Here is a 20306-nt window from a genome sequence, read left to right on the forward strand (position 1 = left end):
TTATAAGGGTATCACAGGCAGATGGAGGATTCAAAATTCAGCTCTTCACCATTGTTCTTGGAAACCCAGACAAGTGGAGTGATTTTTCCCCAGATCTTATAACAGGTTAGTAGCAAAACTGGATTTAGAACTTAAGTCCTTAACTCTCAGCTCAGTCCAATATTCCAGTACTGTGCCACCTTTTAGTATTGGTCAGTAATGGAAACCAGAACTCTGCTTTGCTTACAAAAGCAACTGCCAAGAGGGCTTTCCCATGTATGCTGTTTTTAGTGTTATGAATCTTGGCAAAAACTCTCATATTATCAACCAAAGTGGGTTCCGTAGTTAACCACTGACAGTGCACCTGTGTGAACAGCTCATGGTCCCAGTGCATTGGTGCTTTTGGAAATCGCCCATCAATATCCTCTAATCAGTGCTATGTGCTTCTCCCACCCTAAAGGAGAAAGCCTGGGACATATATATATATATATAATGTGAAATTTTTTATACCCTTCTCAGCAGAGCAGCTCTTTCACAGCACACTGGGGCCACATGTCTTTAGTCAGCGTCTGCTGTTTGTCTTTTCACACACATGACACGGCCCGCAGAAGGCTTGGAGTCCTGAAGAGTGCTGTATATCCTGCATGCGGGACTGCGGAAAAAAGGGATCAGAGAACCTGCCCTTAAAATTTGATTAGAGACAAACTGGAAAATGATAAATAGGAAAATAAAGTCGCAGGAGAAGCAGAGCAGGCCAAGTTGTCTGCAAAGAGATTCTGTTTTCTTTGAAAGAGTTATGTTAAGCCCTTCCTTGAGAAAGAGTATGGATTTATTAAAAAAAAGTTCAAGACTTACTTTTGAGTATAAGCCAATTCATATTTTTATATAGCTCAGAGACAGCTTTCATAGCAATGAAACCCTAAACTGCTTTATAGTACAAAACTTTATCATTTTTGTTTTTTCCCTATAGTGTGGAAAAGAGCTTAAGGTCACAAATTTTTTCAAATCTGCCAGGAACTCATATTTTCCATGTTTGGGGATAAGACACAGTAGATTCTAAACATCTGGCTAGTCCCTATTTAAATAATTGTGTGTTCCATGCACATCATACATATATAATTATATTTTCATTCTATTTACCTTTTTGTGTTTTAGACATTCTGAAATCTGGATTCCATTCTGACTCCAGTAGCTCTTGGAAGTCACTCTCCTACATGTTGGCCAAAGCAAAGTATATTACTCCCTCCTCCCCTTTTCCATAGAAGCTCAAGTATGGCTTAGTTTCTTATATTGTCATTGTTCTCCTTTTTTCAAAATTAAGTGATTTTTGGGAGTTTGTAAGAGTTGTTCAGGATGAAGTTCTGTAGTATTTTTAGAACAGGGGAGACTTTAGAATTGGCTGAAGGGGACCTCAATTTTAGACACTGGCCCGTGTCTACTAACAATGTGATTGCAGTCAAATCCCATAGGCCAACCCAGTCTATCCTCTTGTGAACTGGACGTGGTGCTGGCAGCTTTGGGGCAATCTCGTCAGATGAATGAGCTGGTGGGTGTGAGGCATTTGGAGTTGAGGGGAGAGACAGGTCAAGGACACTTTCTCTCTCCCCCTAACCTAACTATAGCAAACCAAAGAGGAATGGAAATCTGTTCTCCCTCACTCTGTTTCCCTGTGACTTTCTGGTGAGACAATTTCCCTTCTGGTCTTCTCATTTTTCCTTGCATATTTCACTCACTGTTAATTGAGCTACTATGTGCTAGATTTGGGGTTTAATGCAAATTTGGCCCAGAACTTATCTTTTAGAATCTTATCCTCTCTCTCTTTCTGGCTCTCTGGTTCTCCTTTGCTATCTTGTAAGCATCGCAGTGCTTTAAAAGATACATATTTACTTTTATCTGGATGTATGCTGGGCAGGCCTATGAGAAAATGTAGCCTAGTTAAGGCCAGAAACCGAAGGTATAATCTCCTTTATTGTCTGTGACTTGGAATTAATTGGATACGCTAATCTCTTTAGCTTCCATTCTGTTTACCTATGTTTATTTATTTTTTTAAAGGTTTATTTATTTATGCATACAAGAACTGGGGTACATGTCAGAGGTATGGGGGGGGTAAAAGGATTCAACAGAGACAGAGTCGGGAACAGAACAGGCAAACTGACTGAAACACACTGCTGAGGGGAGCAGCGGACGAGTCAGGAGAGGGCTGCTGTGCCATGTGGGTAGCTCCCTGGCTGGGGATAGAACTCGGCTGCTCATGCTGCAGTGACTGCAGATTGCCTCATAGATTGTGTCTGAACCCCTTGAGCCACCAGGGAGGTCCTGTTTACCTGTGTTTAAAGGACAGACCAATGGTTTTAAATTTTTTCCTTTTGTGGATTGGACATGAGGCTAGTCTTTACAATTTAGGACAGAGTTCAAAGTATGCAGCTGAATGTGTATGTGTGTGTGGGGTACGGCCGGGGAGCGGGGGGAGGGAAGGTTAAAAAGAACTGGGTTAGGGCCTTCCCGGTGGCGCAGCGGTTGAACGCTGGGTTGCAAAGCTGCCCGCAGCCTCTGCGGCACCGGTTCAATCCCCGGCTGCTCCCCGGCCACTGGAGGAGGGTCCCGCATGGCACGCAGACCTCTCCTGCCGCCCACTGCTCCCCTCAGCACTGTACTTCAGTCCCTCTGCCTGCTCTGCTCCCTGCTCTGGCTCTGGTGAATTCTCTCACCCTCCCGCGTTTCTGACTGTACCCAGTGCTTGTATAAATAAATAAATAAATAAATAAATAAATAAATAAATAAATAAATAAATAAATAAATAAATAAATCTATTAAAAAAAAAGAAAATATATTACAAAAAAAAGAACAGGGTTAAAGGCCAGGTATCATGATCAATGGAAAGCACTGATTTGCACTCCTGGAGGAGGACAGCAGAGAGTGCCTGCGTATATTCACAGATGCTTTGCTTTCCTCCAGGTGTCTTCAGTGGCAGCTGATGGGTAGGGAGTTTGCCTTTTGAGTTTTGATTCTTTAAGGACAACTGGAAAATGATTCAAGATTTAGGGTGGGGATTGAAAGTTTTCTGAATACTCATCCAAAAAAAGACCCCCTTTTGTACTTGTAGAAAATTAGCTGTATTGCCACCTGTCCACTTGTGCCTTAAGGTGCTGAGTTGAGCTCAATTTGACTGGGACCCAGGCATGAAGGCAGATGGTGGTTGCTGTCCTAGCCTGATGCAGGTGGGTGGCAGGAGGTTTCTCTTCTTCATGTGCTGTGGGACTGAAGAGAAGGTGGAACCTTGGGAAGTTGAGACCACAGAGATGGTTGGAAGATTCTAGAGGACCCTAGAGTATAGCTTTCCAGGTTGCTGGTTTGTAGGTACCTGCTGTAGGTAACAAGCTGCAATGAATGCTCTTGATAATTGATCCAGAGGCGCGTGGATGACTGTCTTAAAAGAAATGTCCTTCATGGTTAAGAGAGGGGGAGATTATTTGTATGGAAGGAATTGAATGATCTGGGAAGAAGGGAATTGAAAACTGTACATCGTTTTTATTTCCTTTGGACCCTTGGGAAAGGTGTTTTGGCTTTGCCAGGGATTTCACTGCTATTGTATCCTTATCTTTTATGGCTAGTTTTTGTTGAGCTTGTCTCCTGTTAGCTGATAGTTGAATTCCAAGGACTTAGAAAGAAGGTCTCAGTAAATTGCCCTTGAAGTGCCCCTAGTGATGTGGAAGTGAAATGATTTAGGTTATCTCTCATCCTCATGATAAGAAATACCACTGTCATTTCTTAAGTTGTTGAAGTGGAAAGCCATTCCCTTTTGGTTTGCTCTTAGGATTATTGGAAAATATACCAAGACAGAGTCCAGGATCCCTGAAGACAAGGTCCTAGCTTTGTTAGTGTGTGTATTCTCTTGGGCCTGTCATTTAACCTATGTGGTTCTGATATTCTCATTTGTAAAATGAAGTGAATGAGCTAATTTGTAAGGCTTTTTGGAATTCTAAGAGCCTTGATTTGTGTCAAACCCATGGAAAATGGTTTTTATTTTTGATGTTGTCACAGTAGTATATACTTGCTTGTCCTAACTGATGTAAGTAATTATTCTGTACCTGGTACTTTCCAGTCCTTTTTATATATTAGTTCATTTAAGTCTTACACCAAGTCTACGTAATAGGAATTTTTACTCTAGCCTTTTTACAAATAAGAAAACTGAAACAGAGAGTATACTATTTTCAGTAGATTATTTATTACAATACAGTATATTTTAAAATTGAAATTATCTACATTAAATATATAATTAGAGATAGACATCTGGTAAATTATTTTTGAAACCTGATTGAGTTGAATCTCCTGCAGTGAGGAGGAGATATAATTGCTTTACATCCTCTCCTTATCCTCAAGTATATGAAGCGGAAAGATGATTAAGGTTCTATAAGGTACATGCATTTTACTCAAGAAGCCTTTTGTAGGAACAAGGAGACGTTTGCTTAATTGTAAATATCTTAAAATTGAGAGAATGAAAAGAAAATGACACATGGATTTGAGAAATTTTTGATCAATAAATTTTAGGTTGAGAGTCAGATTGTGCTTGATCATGCTGGAGTAATTTAGTGACTAATACAATGCCTGGAAAACAGATTTTGCTTCTTACTAAATGTACAACTGGAAGTTTCCATCACAACAACCAGTGAGCAAGGACCAGTTGGATGGGCTGGCTCTCTTTTTAATTTTAAGAGCTGCTATAATTGTCATAATTGATTGTCTGCTTTTACCGTTCCTGCCTCCCATTCTTTTTTCCAGCTTTCCTGAAGTTTTTTGTCATTCAGACACCGGATGGTGTAATGGTTCAAGTAAGTAGGGGGTCTTGGGCTCTGATACATGGATAAACACCTGGATGAACACCTGGATGTACCACTTAGCTTCCTGTGTCCTCATTTTCTTATCTGTTAAAAGGAGATTATAGCAGTGGCCACCTTGCAAGGTGGTTGTGAGGATAAAAAAGCTTAGAATTGTGTGTCATGTGTGGTAAGCCCTATATAATTTTTCGCTATTGTTCTTTAATAGGTCTTGTGTGTCTTTGCCTTTTATACTTCTTTTCTTTCCATCTTTCTTCACAGGGCTGACTCTCATTTGATCTTCATGACATCACACATGGTGGTTCTTGGTCTGAGGTGTTCTCCCACGTCTTTAGTCTGGGGTGCATTTGTCCTGCACTTCTGCCACCTGGCTGTGGGTTCTCTCATAACTTTGTATTGCTGCTGTCAGTTTACTTGTCCACATGGACTATGAGCATGGGCCATTTCTTTTACTTTCCTTTCATTTCCTTTTCGATATCTCATAAGTATGAGGGAGGTTTTGGGTAAACATATTGAATGGATAAAAGGACCAATTTCCTTCCATTCTATTCTCCCTCCTTTTCTTGCTCCGACTCATTCTTTTCTACTTTCTTTCTTGTTTTCATTTCTTTCTACCAAGCCTTGTCCCCTCCCTTCACTCTCATAACTGGCACTAGATGCATTGTCCTCGTTTTTCTTCACAGTCCCTTGAGGTGGGCATCATGGTTATGTTCATTTTTGCAGAGTGATAGACAACACTCCATCCAGGAGTGTCCTTACAGAGTTGTCTTCCTATGTCGCTGTTTCTGCTCAAATCATTTTGGCTATTTTTCTTTGGATTTCCCTTCTGGCCAGTCTAGGAAACACAATCTTATTTTTATTCATTCTCAGAATAGATGATTTCCAGTCTGAATATCTTGATTCATCATATTTGTCTACAAATAAGCTTGGATCTTCTCAGAAACCCAAATCACCTTCAAAGAGCATATATTTGTCATCATCATGGATATTTAAATGACTTGAACACAGTTACATCCTCTATTCCTAAGAGGCTTGGCAGGAGTCACAGGGGTGGACTGATGGATTGATGCTTGGTTTTGATGTGCTTTAAACTTGTGGGGGTGAGCTGGTGGAAGGTGTCATAGTACTTTATAATCCCACCTTGTTTTTATTATGACAGCTTTATTGAAATATAATATATTGAAATATAATTTATGTGCCATACAATTCACCCATCTAGTCTGTAAAATTCATTGGTTTTTAGTATATTCACAAAGTTGTTCAGTCAGCATCACTATCTAATTCCAGATCTTTTTTATCACCCCAAAAAGAAACCCAGTAATCTTTAGTAGTCACGCTGTAGTCCCCATTCCCCAATCCTCCTGGGAATCACTAATTTATTTTTTAATCTATGGGTTTTCTTACTCAGGGCATTTCATATCAATGGACTCATATCAGACCTGGTCTTTTGCGACTGGCTTATTTCACATGGCATAATATTCATCCACGTTTCGGTGTCTACCAGTGTTTCATTGCTGTGTATGGCAAAGTGATATTTCATTATTCATACCTGTTAGATAGACCACATATTATTTATACATTCATTGGCTGATTGATATATGGGTTGTTTCTACTTTTTGGTTACTATGAATATTTGTGTATTTGTCACCTGATGGATGGATAAATACACTATATATGTCTTTGTAATGGAATAATATTCAGTTATAAAATGAATGAAATACCCATATATGCTACAACATGGATGCACCTTGAAAACATGCTAAAAAGAAACCACTGAATGTGTGATTCCAGTGATATAAAATGTCCAGAACAGGTAAATCCATAGAGAGAGGAAGTAAATTATTGGTTGGATTTGATAGGAAGGGGAGTGGGGACTGACTCTAAAGGGTATCAGGTTTCTTCTTGAGATAATATAAGTGTTCTAAAATATATTGCCAATTGGTTATACAACCTCACAGACATACTGAAAACCACTGCATTTTTCACTTTGCAGAGGTCACTTTCATTTAAAAAAAAAAAGATTCAGAATCCCTCATTAAATGCATGCCAGTTACTTACTCTGCATTTGGTATTCTATGAGGCACTGTGGCACACAGATAAGAAAAAGAGTGCTTGTTCCTTGTCCTCTAGGAATTTCTCAGTGGGTGTTCTAAATGGGAAGATGAAGTGGAAACCCGCAGAGTGTAATCAAGATAGGACATCACTTATTACTAGCTTCTGGGGGTAGGCCACACTGGGAAAGATCTCGAGACCTGTGGGCATCAGCTGTGGGAATTCAGAAAGATTTCAAAACGTGGACTACTATGTTTATATAATTAAGACATGATGTTATCCATGCCTTACTATCCTGTGACCTCCCGGCAGGCAGAAGCTATGCCTCTGTCCATCTTGATCCCCGTGCTTAGCAATGTGTCTGGTTAACAGGTAGCAGGATATGTTTGGTGAGTGAATGAGTAACTGGTGTTTTGGAAGCCTCCTGGTTTGTCTAGGGGGGTAAACATGCCTTCAGGCTTGTGTTTGCCTGCCCTGAACAGCCTGGGGATTGGCTCTATGGGGAAGGTGTTGCTGAATTCACCAACAGTCTTCAAGCAAGGGTTTCTTTTCTCACAGCTAATAACTGTTTTGTTTCCCAGGACTTTCCCCTGATTTTGGTTAAATGGTGACCTGGATTATATAAGTGGGTACTTGTAGGGTAAGGAAAAATGTCAGGCTTTTCTGCCCTTCTGCCATCAGGATAGATGATGGATCCTTGAGGTCCTGAATGCATGCCTGATGGCGGGCACCTGGAATAGGGTGTGGGCATAGGTAGATGGGATTCACCTGGGCTAAGACTGTGCTTTTTAAGGGCGTCGTCACGGGGACGCCAGCAGAAGATGAAAGAGAAGCCGAGAAAGAAGTAGCAGAAGCCGAGAGAGAAGCAGAGAAGGCCGGAGAGCCCAGATAGAGTGAGGATTTGCTGGGGGCTGGGAGGCCCTCCAGCACCCCTGCCTGCCATATGCCTGGTGAACCCCAATAAAAACCTGCAAAAACCCACTGAGGACTCTGACTCCTCCTTTACCTGGTCTGCCTGGGATCAGAAAACCTGCACTGTGTCCAGTCCTGCCCTTTACAGTACTTCTGAATGTTGTGCCTTCCTCTCTGGTAACACACCCATGACATAGGGTTCCTGGGTCACTGAGAATTAGGAGGGAAAAAGAGTGGAATAAACCTCACATTTTTTTTTTTTTTTCTTAAATCGCATTTATCAAGCCTCAACGCTGTAGAGTCTGTGTAGCTTATGGGTCTTTGCTGTAATAAGAAATTGTTTTTCTTTTTTCTTTTCTTTTCTCTGTGAAGGTACTTTATGTTGATTAAGTTCTTTCTGTTAAATATCCTTTGCTTGCACTGCACTGGACTTTTCTTTGTGTTGATTTTTTGCTTCATTTTTTTTCATTTCCCATGCTCTTCAGTTACTGGATGCCAGAAGAACCAAGGTTTGTCCACTCTTGCAGCTCGTTTGTTTTGCTCTGCACAGCCTCACCTCCTCCTGTGTTTGAATGTGTCTCTCTGTCTGTGTTTGTTCCCTGTTGCTTGCAGATGCAGTAATCCTGTTTACTAAACCTGTTCACAGCTTTATTTGTAAAAACGAAAGTCCTCGTTTGTGTCTACTTGTAGTGGATGCTATTATTTTCATTTTTAAATGGAAATGCATTGATCATGGAAAAAATGGATAGTAGAATAAAGAACACCTTAGGAAACGGAATACTGAGTCTGGAGCATTGTAGGCTTACAGAAGATGTGTTTGTGAAAGTTTCCCTCTAACCCTCCCCACTTTCCAAATTAAAACTCTGTAGATGTATGATTTCCCTTGTGACTGACACTAATCTACTGTTTGTGTATGTGTACATTTCTCTTCTCCTAAGACATTCAGAAAGCATCATTGAATTAATTCTCCCACTCCATGTTCTGTCCCGTGTTTCTGAAGTCACTTTGGAGGACTTCACGGCGGGCCCTCTGGACCTCATTATTAACATTCCATCTTCATAGTGTGGTAGAAGCAAATATTGTTGGCATTTACATTTACTTTTCCCCCTTCTTTTTCCTCTCCTGTTCTGTCTGTTACATCACAGCACCTGCAGCTGACCATCCAGGCCCTTCAGGATGAGCTGCGAACCCAGAGAGACCTCAACCACCTCCTGCAGCAAGAAAGTGGCAACCGGGGAGCTGAGCACTTCACCATTGAACTGACCGAGGAGAACTTCCGGAGGCTCCAGGCCGAGCACGACAGACAGGCTAAGGAGCTGTTCCTTTTGAGGAAGACCTTGGAAGAAATGGAGCTGAGAATCGAAACACAGAAACAGACCCTCAATGCCCGAGATGAGTCCATTAAAAAGCTTCTTGAGATGTTGCAAAGTAAAGGTTTGCCGTCCAAAAGCCTTGAGGATGACAATGAACGGACGCGGCGGATGGCAGAGGCTGAATCTCAGGTCAGCCACTTGGAAGTGATCTTAGACCAGAAAGAGAAGGAAAACATACATCTCAGAGAGGTAAGGACATTCACTCTAGTCTACCAAACTGTATTTTAAAAGTTAAGATATGTTATCAAGTTACTTTCACAGCTTGGAAGTGATCTACGGTTACAACAAAATTCCCTTTGTCATCTGCTTTATAGTCTTTCTGTCTTCTTTGAACTGGAATTTTGCATTAGTTTTTTTCTCTGTCACCACACATGTTCCATTCACATTGTACATGTTTTCAGGACCCAAGCTTGCGTAGCACACGTCAGCTCTGAGGTGGTTTATAATTACTCGCCCATAGATGGCCATGGTGTCATGGTCTTTTAAGTTTTAGTTGTTTGTCAATAAAACAAATTGACTAGGTGACTAGCAAAATAATGAGCTTAAATATTTTGTTAACTGAATTAGGGGAGGAATTTGCAGAAAGTAAAGCATATGGACATTTCTGGAAAGAATAGTTAAATGTCAAATAGTCAACAGTTTCAACATTTATTTTCAGTTTAAGATAATCTTTGTGTGCATCTACACTGGTCTAGGACAGAGTATTCTGGATTTTATGAGGGTGCATTTTGTACTTAATGAGTGGAAACCATTTGAAGTTCTTAGAGGTGGTCTCTGTCTGCCACCACCATTGAATGTTGGATGCTCAGGTATCTGAAAATATGTGCTTGGATAGAACTTTGAAAAAATGTGGATGATAGCCAAGGTTCCTTGCTACTACAGCGGATATGGATCTCAAAAATACCGTGTAGGCAAAATATTGTGGGAGACATAGATCTCACAGAAAATAGGAAGCAATAAAATGGCATTAATATTCTATAGTTATAATATTCTATAGCTATAAATAACAATTCTGAAAGATACTTGCTTCCAGACCAAACTATATTTCTTGGCATTAAATACCTGTTTTGATGCACAGCACTTCCTGTGAGTCACTTGTTTGGTTGTTCAGAAAACATGACTTCCATGTCAGGGCTCACTAATGTAGATGCTCCCAAGAGTTTTCTCTGATGTGGATTGCTTTTTGCTTAGAACTCTTGAAAAGATTTTTGTGTGTCTTCAGACTGAATGTCCTCCCTGCTTATTCTCCCTTGTTTTATTTCCATGAGACCTCAGCAACAAGCTTGGGAACCATATGGCTTGGTTTCATATTGAGATGCCAAAGCAATGTTTTGTTGGGCCCGGTCTTTTAATCCATATTCCAGTCAATTAAATGTGGTGGGGAGACTTCTAAGATGGCCTCCAATGATCCCTACTCATGAAATTTATACCGTTTTGTTATGCCCTCCCCTTGAGTAGAAGCTGAACCTTAGTGACTTGCTTCCCCAGGTAATGGGCTACCAATGTCACTTCCATGATATGGTTACATAAGACTGTTACTTCCATCTTGTTAGCAGACTCTATTGCTTTTTCAACTTGCATGCTTTGATGAAGCAAACTGCCATGTGGAGAGGCTCATGCGTAGAGGCCCGAGGACAGCCTCCAGCCAACACTCAGTAAGGAATGAGACCCTCACTCAAACAGACACATACAACAGAAAACTGCCAACAACCACTTAGCGATCTTAGAAGTGGATCCTTTCCTAGTCAGACCTTCAGAGGGGATGACAAGCTCTGGACTGGCACCACCTCAATTGGAGCTTTTTGAGGGGCTTTGAAATGGAGGACTCAACTAACCTGTGCCTGAATTCCAGCTCCAAAGAAATGATGAGATAATAAATGTGTGTTATTTAAGCTGCTAAATTTTAGGGCAATTTGTTACATAGCAATTGATAGCTAATACAGTGGGGTGGAAACTAATTTCTTCCTCCCTTAGTCCATGGACTTTCCATCTGCTTTGCAAAAGAGAAGTAATAATTACTGACATGGTATCACTTGGATGTATAGTGACTAAAAATTTGTATCTTAAAACTGTGATTAGTAGATTTCTATAGCTGAAAAAAGCTCCTGTTTTATTTTGGGTGCCAGGGATTATGTTGCATGTTCAGCAAGGCTGTGGTGCCAGAGGAACCTCCATCTGCAGCATTTACTTTCTCCCTTTGTTGAGGTCTTGTGGTCCATTTGGAATCATTCTTCTACTATTAGACTCTTCTCACTGGTTGCACTTAGTAGATGGTGCCTTGATTCTATTGTGTGGTCACCTCCATTTAAGTGGATTGAAACGTAATTCACTTATTGTTTCATGAGACTGGTTGGTCCTCACAATGGTCTGGCTTGGATATAGATTATATTTAGAACTTTAAACATCAGTCTAATTGCTCACAGACTTGGTACAGAAAATGCAGTTCAACACATCCAACCAGTTTCTCTCAACATCAGATCAGTGTTGGTGGGCAGCCCTTATCTTGCCTCAGTTAAAAGGGAGAATATAGAAAAGGCATCTCTATGTAAGATAACCCCCTTTAAAACCAGAACTCAGCAATGAAGGTATAGAAGCCTGCAAGAACCCTTCCCAGGAGAAGGATTGTGTTGACTTGTGAGAGCCATTTATTACATTTTTTAGGAATTTTGTGATCCTGCTTTCAAACTATTTATAGCTTGAAATTGGTTGTGGGTATAAACCTTGGAAATCAGCAAATACTAGTCTTCCTTTCTCCCTCCATCCCTGAAAGCCTGTCATCACACCTCTCAATAAATGCCATTAAATGTTTATCCACAACAAGATGCAGTGAGGAATCAGAAAGATAAATAGTGCAAAATTATGAGTGCATAACTGCTCATTATTTATCAGAAAACTTCAAAACAGCATTGGGATAGATGCTTACTTGCTAGGCACTGTAAAGAGTGCTTTCCATAGATACACATTTAATTTTCACTGCCACCTTTTTCATTCATTCATTCATTTTGTCAATAGTTAAGGATTTGTTTTGGGATAGGTCAGAGGTAACTAATGTGGTTTGATTTCATGGCGCTTGCCACCATTGGGGTGAGACAGACAACAATAATAATAATTACATAGAGAAGTGTCACGAAGAGAATTAAATACTAGTGGGACTTGGGTGGGCCCAGATTCATGTTAGGTGGTCAGGGAAGGCCTCTTGGAGGGGTTACATTGTGAACTGAGAACTTAACAAAAAGAATCAGCTATGAGAGTCTCTCAGAAGACCCTTCTAGTCAGATGGCAAGACCCAGGTCTAGGAGGTAGGTGCTATTACTTATTACCTGGGGAAGGGATTCTCAGAATCTTTACTATGCAAGTATTTAAAGAAGAACATTTTCAAGAAGAGAACTAGGGGGGACTTGCTTTTCTCTTGTTGTACTAGTGTTCTTTGTGAAACACTTAGGAAAAATATTATGGTAGATAAAATAATTTTAATTTGGGACTTACAAAATATGTAATAGTATAGAAATGGTTGTTTTCCATGTTCAAATAACTGGTTAATTTCCTTCATTACTTATTCTAGGAGGCCAAGTTTGTTGTAAGCTGCCTCCAGTCTCCACTGCATTTTAGAATATTCTTCTGTCTTTTTATTTTTTTAATGTTAGTGGAAAAATGTGGCCCACTGCTTTCATTGTAAATCAGTAAGAATAACCCAACTTGAATAAGGAAGTTGCCTGATCTCTGTTAATGTAAATGAATTGAAAACAGTATTTAAAATATATTTGAGGCTTTACTTTTAGAATAGACCTGATTTTCATTTTATTCCATTTTTCATTTTGCAACCTCATTTGACCAGGTTGGGGCTAGAGGGTATAATGCTGAGGGATGGAGTGCTAGTGGTTTTATGAGTCATTCTCAGGTAGAGGTGTCAGATCGCCTATTCCATCTCCTGAAATACTGGCCCTGGTTAGCCTATTGTTTCAGGACATTGCAACTTGGCAGGAGTTGCACACAGGGAAGTCAGGCTGCTTCAGTGTCTGTTGTCTTTATGTGGTCTAGAAAAGACTAAGGGCGAAACCACTCTTTTTTTGCCAGGCAGGAAACAACAACAAAAGATTGTGATCTCAATTTATTTGGAAGACCAAAACCATTACCCAAGAGCTGCAATTGATGTGCTAATGTGAGCTAAAAACTTGGCTGAAACTCAGCATTACTCACTAGTGTCCTCTGATGCTTTTGGATACCAGTTGATTCGATAAGACATTGTCTGATGTGGTAATAGTTTACCTTGTTCTCTAGCTTTTTCTGCAGAGATCGTCTTGTTCCACATACAGGTTTTAGTAATCAAGTATCCAAAGTACTACTGATATCATTAAAGAAAAAATGGGTTTCTATACTAGGATTCTCATTATTCATTCTCTTTAATATTTTCTTGGCTGGTCCTTAAAAGAAAAACAGGAGTCTTAGGATTCATAGCACTGTAAGTATTAGAATTCTTGTCTGGCTTAATTATTAATGTGACAAAAGGAATTTAGAGAGCAACCTGATCAAAAGTTCAAGCAAGGATGGGCCTCCCCGGTGGCGCAGCTGTTGAGCGCTGGATTGTGAAGCTGCCCGCAGCCTCTGCAGCGCCTGTTCGATCCCCGGCTTCTCCCCGGTCACCTGAGGAGGGTCCTACATAGCGCGCAGACCTCTCCTGCCGCCTGCTGCTCCCCTCAGCAGTGTACTTCGGTCCTTCTGCCTGTTCTGCTCCCCGCTCTGGCTCTGGTGAATTCTCTCACCCTCCCGCGCTTCTGACTGTACCCAGTGCATGTATAAACAAAAACAAACAAACAAACAAATAAATAAATAAAAAACATGCCTCTATTAAAAAAAAAAAAGTTCAAGCAAGGATGGGCCTCCCCGGTGGCGCAGCTGTTGAGCGCTGGATTGTGAAGCTGCCCGCAGCCTCTGCAGCGCCAGTTCGATCCCTGGCTGCTCCCCGGCCACCGGAGGAGGGTCCTACATAGCGCGCAGACCTCTCCTGCCGCCCGCTGCTCCCCTCAGCAGTGTACTTCGGTCCTTCTGCCTGTTCTGCTCCCCGCTCTGGCTCTGGTGAATTCTCTCACCCTCCCGCGCTTCTGACTGTACCCAGTGCATGTATAAACAAAAACAAACAAACAAACAAATAAATAAATAAAAACATGCCTCTATTAAAAAAAAAAAAGTTCAAGCAAGGAATATTTATTGTGAAGGAGAGAGGCTGCAGTTGCCCTGAGTCACATATGCTCAGCCTGAGTTGGTGGGGGTCCTGGTTTTATGGGGTTGGTCACCAAGATAGGGTAGAGAGGAAGCAGGATATTGGCTGATCATGGTTTTGTGGTTTTCAAAACAAAGAAGGACCAGGTTAACTCAATAACAGGAAGGTAAGGTAATAAACAAGGACTGGGTTTCAGGGGTTCTGTAACATAAAATGTTCGAAGGGAAGGGATGTATGTTGTTGCTCTCCTATGCTTATACCCTTGGGCAACTTGTCTTCCTTTGGTAGCAGGGGCAGAAGAATGCTCAAATTATTGAGGGGCACAATTGCTACTAACCCACAAGTAAAGGTTCAGGACACTAAACATAGCTTCCCTCTGTGCTGGGGGGTAGTGGGAAGGAGGACAAGACCACTTGAGTTCTTGGTCCCTTCATTTATTTGTTGAGGTTATTCTGAGGCCATTGGAAGATCCATGAAGGCAAAATCTGTGATCTGGAACTTCTTGAGCTCATAAACCTTTTATTTATGGCTCAAATCTCTCCCCACCCCCTTAGAATCTTTGCCCAAACTTCTAAACTCTGCCCTAGTCCTCCTCCTTCCCCCCAAACCATATAGCTTCTTCTTTAACATGCTCTTGTCTTCAGTTCTCCAGACTGAGCCATGATTTTGCTGATGCAGGCATTTCTAATTCTGACTCTACAGCTGCAATATGTCCTAGCTCTTCCCACAAAGCTTATCACAGAAAATATTCCCAAACACAAGTGACCACATAAATATGACATTTTATATACACAATCTTGTCTAAGAGTTTTTGCCTGCATATATCACAGAACCTAACAATTGTTACCTATTTTAATAAAACTTCTTAACTCATCAGTCCATTTCATCAATATTTCTGGTCCTTAAATATTACCCTCAGTGCTCCCTTAATGTTTGAAAGAGTGTAAAAAATATTTAAATACTTTGAGAATTGCTCTATGGGTTATTTTGCCAACATTTGGAAAAGTTCATATTGATTGTACAAAAATAGATTGCACGAGAACATGGCTTCTTCAATGTTTTCTCCATCTTTTCTATGTGTTTGGAATGGAGCAGGAGCTTCGGGGGTAACCTTGGAAGTTTTCTTTTGCTGTTTTGTTTGCTGTCAGGCATCTTTGGCCACAAGTTGAACATCCCTATGCAAGGTGCTGTGGGTGCACTCTGGGCAAGTTTGTGGTTTGTTCAGGGATTCAAACGGGTGATAAGAGCAACATCTCACATTTTTCTAGGCTTATACTGTGTCAGTTGTCATACTAAGTAAATGCTGTTGTCAGCATCCCCAATACTCACCTAAGAAAACAGGGGCTCTGTGGGGTAAGTAATTGTTAGCAATTACACACATCAATTGTGGGAGCCAGATCAGAAACCAGGAAGTCTGGCTCCAGAGTCAACAGCTGTTGCTACAGGATGATACTGCTTCCAGGGTGATATCCAGGGAGGACCTCAAATGGTATGTAAGCACTGGGAAACTTGGAGGTTAGAGTGGCTTTACTCATGGCAAAGCTGGTCTTCGAAGGCAGGAAGAATTTCAACATATGGGGGTGTTAGTAAAGCATGATTAAAAAGAGATGTCCAAACCATTCTTTAGAGGGGGGAATTGTGATGGGTTTGGGAGGCACTGGATTTGGAGCAGCCATTATGCCACCTGTTTGGAAAGAAAATAAATAGGTAGGTTGAGATGAGATCACTGAGGACTTGCATCATCCAGCACAGAAGATTGGTCTTTGCTTCGATTCTGGGCAGCCTTTGCAGGAATTTGCCCTGGAGAAGGCATGATCAGATAAGCTTGTTATTGATAATGGATTAGGTAGGAAGACACTAGAATCTTGGATGGTGGCCACAGAAGTTGAAAGGAAAGCTCATTTCTACCTGCAGGTAAGACCTTGACAACTTAGTTGGAACCAAGTGCTGAGAGCGTCCCAGAGCAGATGGCTCCTGTGGGCCCAGGTATGGGCAGATGGCAGGACAGAGGCAGGAGGGAGTGGGGTTGAGGAAAGATTTTGGATATGCCGAATTTGAGGAAATCCTGATGGAGCTGTGTAACTGAGGTTGAGAATATGACTGAGGAAATAATTGAGAAGTTTTGCCTAAGTGCCTAAGGCATTTCTTTTTTTTTAATTTTTAAAAAAGATTTATTAATTCATGCATACAAGAACTGGGGTACAGGCCAGATGAGCGGGAGGGTGAGAGGATTTACCAGAGACAGCGGGGAACAGAACAAGCAGACTGACGAAAGTCACTGCTGAGGGGAGCAGCGGGAGAGACAGAAGAGGTCTGCTGTAGTGCCTAGGGCATTTCTGACTATTGGTCATATTTTTTGGTTGTTGTTTACATGTTATTTACACATTTGTGCCCACCAAGTTCCTGATTTGTCTGACATTCTAAAAGTTGCCTTGTCACTTACTCCTGCTGTTACTTAAATAGAAGACCCTAGAAACTTTATTCTCCTTCACACTTTTTTTCCTAAGCATTTAATTTTGAATACATCATTTCTATTACTTGCAGTTTTCATTGACTGATGCCAATTGATACAGGCTCTCTTTGTGCAAATCTTCTCCCAGCATTCCCTGTAGAATGGATGCCAGTGAAGTATCTTCATGGAGAAGCGCTCCCTGGACTCTGATTAACAACACATTGAAAAGCAGCATTTTCATAACTTTCATAGCCGCATTTCCGATGACATAAAAAGAATGTGTTCATTCCTGTTTAACATCATGTACCTTATCTTTCAATTCGAATACATTCTTTAAAGCTTGAGCACAGCGCACTAATTTGAAATGGTTCAGGTTTTACCCCGTATTGATTTTAATGAGTGTAATTGGTTGCTTTTTACAGTAACAGAGACTGGTGGAGCCCCAGGGAGCCATTAGGCACAAGACATTTTGGAACCTGCTGAGAGAAGAAAGTGGAGGGGGGTAAAGGGAGAGGAGTGGGGAGGCGCCAGGGAGGGGGTGAACGTCCCCCTGCTATACTGGGATACACTGATTACTGTCCTCATTGCCCTCTGCCTTCTGCTTTACTGGGTGTGACTGTTCTTTTGAAAAATATTCTTTTGGTAGCTGACATAATTTATCATCGTCATCATTTGGTAAAACTGTGCACTACAAGTAAAGTTGGCTGAAAAGAACTCAAAGCACTGGTGCTATGGACGCTTCGGTGAATTTCTGCAGCTGCAGCAATGGGAAGTTGAGACAGACTCAGTTATGCCAAGATCCTCCCTGTCTTGAGTAGGAGCATTAACTAGCACCTTGTAAGTGGAGGAGACTTTGTGCTTTATGGAACACATTCTATTTTAAGGATTTCCTCTGAGGCTCCTGGTAACTGTGTGAGGAAACTGAGGCTCAGAGAAATTAAGGAGTGATGACATGTAATGTTTTCTGGGCACTCATGAGTTTCTGTCGGTGCTAATCATTTTCCAGGGCGTGCATTTTAATCTACCCAACAATACTCCTGGGTGGGCAGTGGTTTCCTGCCTGTTGAATGAGAAGACTGAGACCTGTATTTGTCTGGTCCAGGTTCGGTGAGTAAGTTGTCGTGCATCTGGGATTCAAATTTGAGCTACTGCTCCCAGGCACCTGTTCCTAGCCACTTCTTGACACTGCCAGGGATTTCAGCCTGAATTCTGGTATCCTGATCTCTCACGCAGAGGTATTTTCTCTGTAAGTATAAAAAAGGGAAAAGTGCAAAATGCCCTAGCAAATTTTTGCTGTCGGGCTGGCCTGTGCATTGTAGGATGTTGAGCAGTATCCTGGGTCTCTACCCACTAGATCAGGTGGTTCCTTTCCCCTTCTCCAGTTTGGGGCAATCAAAAATGTCTCTGGACATTATAAAATATCCCGTGGGGTGGGCGTGAGAGGGCAAAATTGCCCAGATTGTGAATTGCTGGTGTAGAGTGATTGACACATCCTTCCCATGGTTGGCCTGTGGCTGTGGTAAATACAGTAGTTCCCAGTCCTACCTGCTTGAAACACTGCTTCATTGAGAGGAGGGAGCCTAGGTCATGATGCTTTTTGACCCAAAGGGGAAAGGTACTGACTGCAGGGCATCAAACTAGGAAACCAGTGTGTAGAGTGGGGGAATTGGGGCCTTGAGCCTGGAAAGAAAATGAAGTGTGTGTGAGAGAGAGAGAGAGAGAGAGAGAGAGAGAGAGGAAGAGAGGAGAGAGATATAGAGTGAGAAGTTGCCTCTGACTGCCCTTACTCCTTCTCTCTTACAAAATGTAGGTCTGGGAATGAGGCAAGTCCTGGAGAAGAAATATAAAGAAAGGATGGTGGGATGGGGTGGGTGGGGGTGTTTTGACCTTGGAAGGTTGGGACTTTGTGAAAATAAATGACATTTGATTCTCAGGAGTATTCGTGGAGGTAATAATCAGGATCCGAAACAACACGTGCACTTCACTTTTGGACTACTGAAGTCTCGCCATTAATCAGCAGTTTTATTTTATGATAAAGGTTGTCATTCCCACTCCTGCTTTCCCCCAAATGACCTTTGAGTCTCCCTTTCTGTTTTTTAAATAAACATTTCTCTGCAGGAACTGCTACACCTGCCCCTGCTCCCCACTCAGCACCAACAAACTCAAGAATAATTTTGGAGTGTGTTGATTTTATCATGTGGGAATGTAGTACAGATGTTCCGAATTACCTTTCTCCCCCCTGTAAAAAAGTTTGACCACACATGCTTTGCTCTAAGTACTATTAAGTATTTTTATTATTATTATTAAAAAAATCTTGCCTCAGGCATAGTCCTACTAAATCTCAAGTAAAAGCAAATATTAAAATAGCACCAAGCATTTATGCATACCACACTTAAAAATCTGAATTTGTATTTGGCTTTTTATGCCACTGAAACCTTTATTATTTGACCCATTTAACCAAGTCTTGTAATTTCACCTTCTTTAACGGACACTAAAACTTCCAGTTCAGACAATAGGATTTTGTTCACTATCCTTCCTGCTCCCCCAAATTTTCTCTAAACTTGAGTTTTTCTCATCGTCCTATAGATATCTTTGATCTCACTCTGATCACTTAATGAAGTTTGATGGGAGGATTTGGACTGCCAGCATGAATTAGTTCATGTTTTTAAAAGTTATTAATGGAGAAAAGTTCTCTTCTCAAAGAGAATCCCACATTTGCAGGGCTGAGTTTCTGCATTCTCCAGGTGACCCTCATTGGGCCAGTGGTCATTTACCCAGGAAAATGCTTTACCAGCACTCAACACATCCCCCATTCAGAAACCTATTTATGGAAATTAGCTACTTCTCTAACCTTAACTTCTTGTGGACTTATTACTACCACTTTCTTTTTATATTTCTTGGCCAGGCTTAAACATATTTCTCTAAATAGTCGCTAAAAAGGAAAGCTCTTTTGGCTTAATCATTGACTCCAGAATCAAGAGCTCCCTTGCCACCTATGTGCACTTTTTACTGTGCTGGAAATTAATTCTGATTTAGAAAAAGGATCTTTACACCATTGCCTTTTCTATACACATTCAAATAGGAATGCATTGCAGGGTAATTTTCTTTCAAAGGGTGGAGGGAATCTGTTGTTCTGGCAGAGTCCATCCAGCAAGGAAGAGACAAAGCCTGATTGTGCCTGAGGCAGCAGAAGTGACTCTTCCTCTAGATCTCCCGCAATATCTTCATGTTACTCAGTGGTGTTCCTACCAGTGGTCACTGCTGCAATACTTTTATGATGCATGTCAAGATTTAGATGATTTTCAGGACTCAAGCTTTAGTTGCTTTAGAAGACAGAATGTTGCACACGGACTGAGTCCTTGCCAGTTCCATATTAGAAACCGAGACATCTTAAAACCCTGTAAAGTTCTAATCTCAATGCATGTCCTTCAGATGCCTCTTGAGCAGTTATTATAGGTAGAGTGATCACAGGGATTTAGAGGAGG

General features: G+C 41.3%; 1 protein-coding gene across 1 annotated transcript in view; it reads left to right on the plus strand.

Annotated features, from left to right (window-relative positions):
• ERC2 (ELKS/RAB6-interacting/CAST family member 2) overlaps positions 1 to 20306 on the plus strand; it is a gene marked incomplete at both ends in the record, with an annotated part of 688274 nt that overhangs the window by 103698 nt on the left and 564270 nt on the right. Inside the window, 2 exons of the mRNA XM_084248450.1 lie at positions 8264 to 8287; positions 8924 to 9340. Of these exons, the coding sequence (XP_084104576.1) occupies positions 8264 to 8287; positions 8924 to 9340 (441 nt within the window). The remainder of the gene's footprint in view (positions 1 to 8263; positions 8288 to 8923; positions 9341 to 20306) is intronic.

The sequence above is a fragment of the Talpa europaea genome, assembly GCF_964194135.1.
Source record: "Talpa europaea genome assembly, chromosome: 11".
Lineage (NCBI taxonomy): Eukaryota > Metazoa > Chordata > Mammalia > Eulipotyphla > Talpidae > Talpa > Talpa europaea.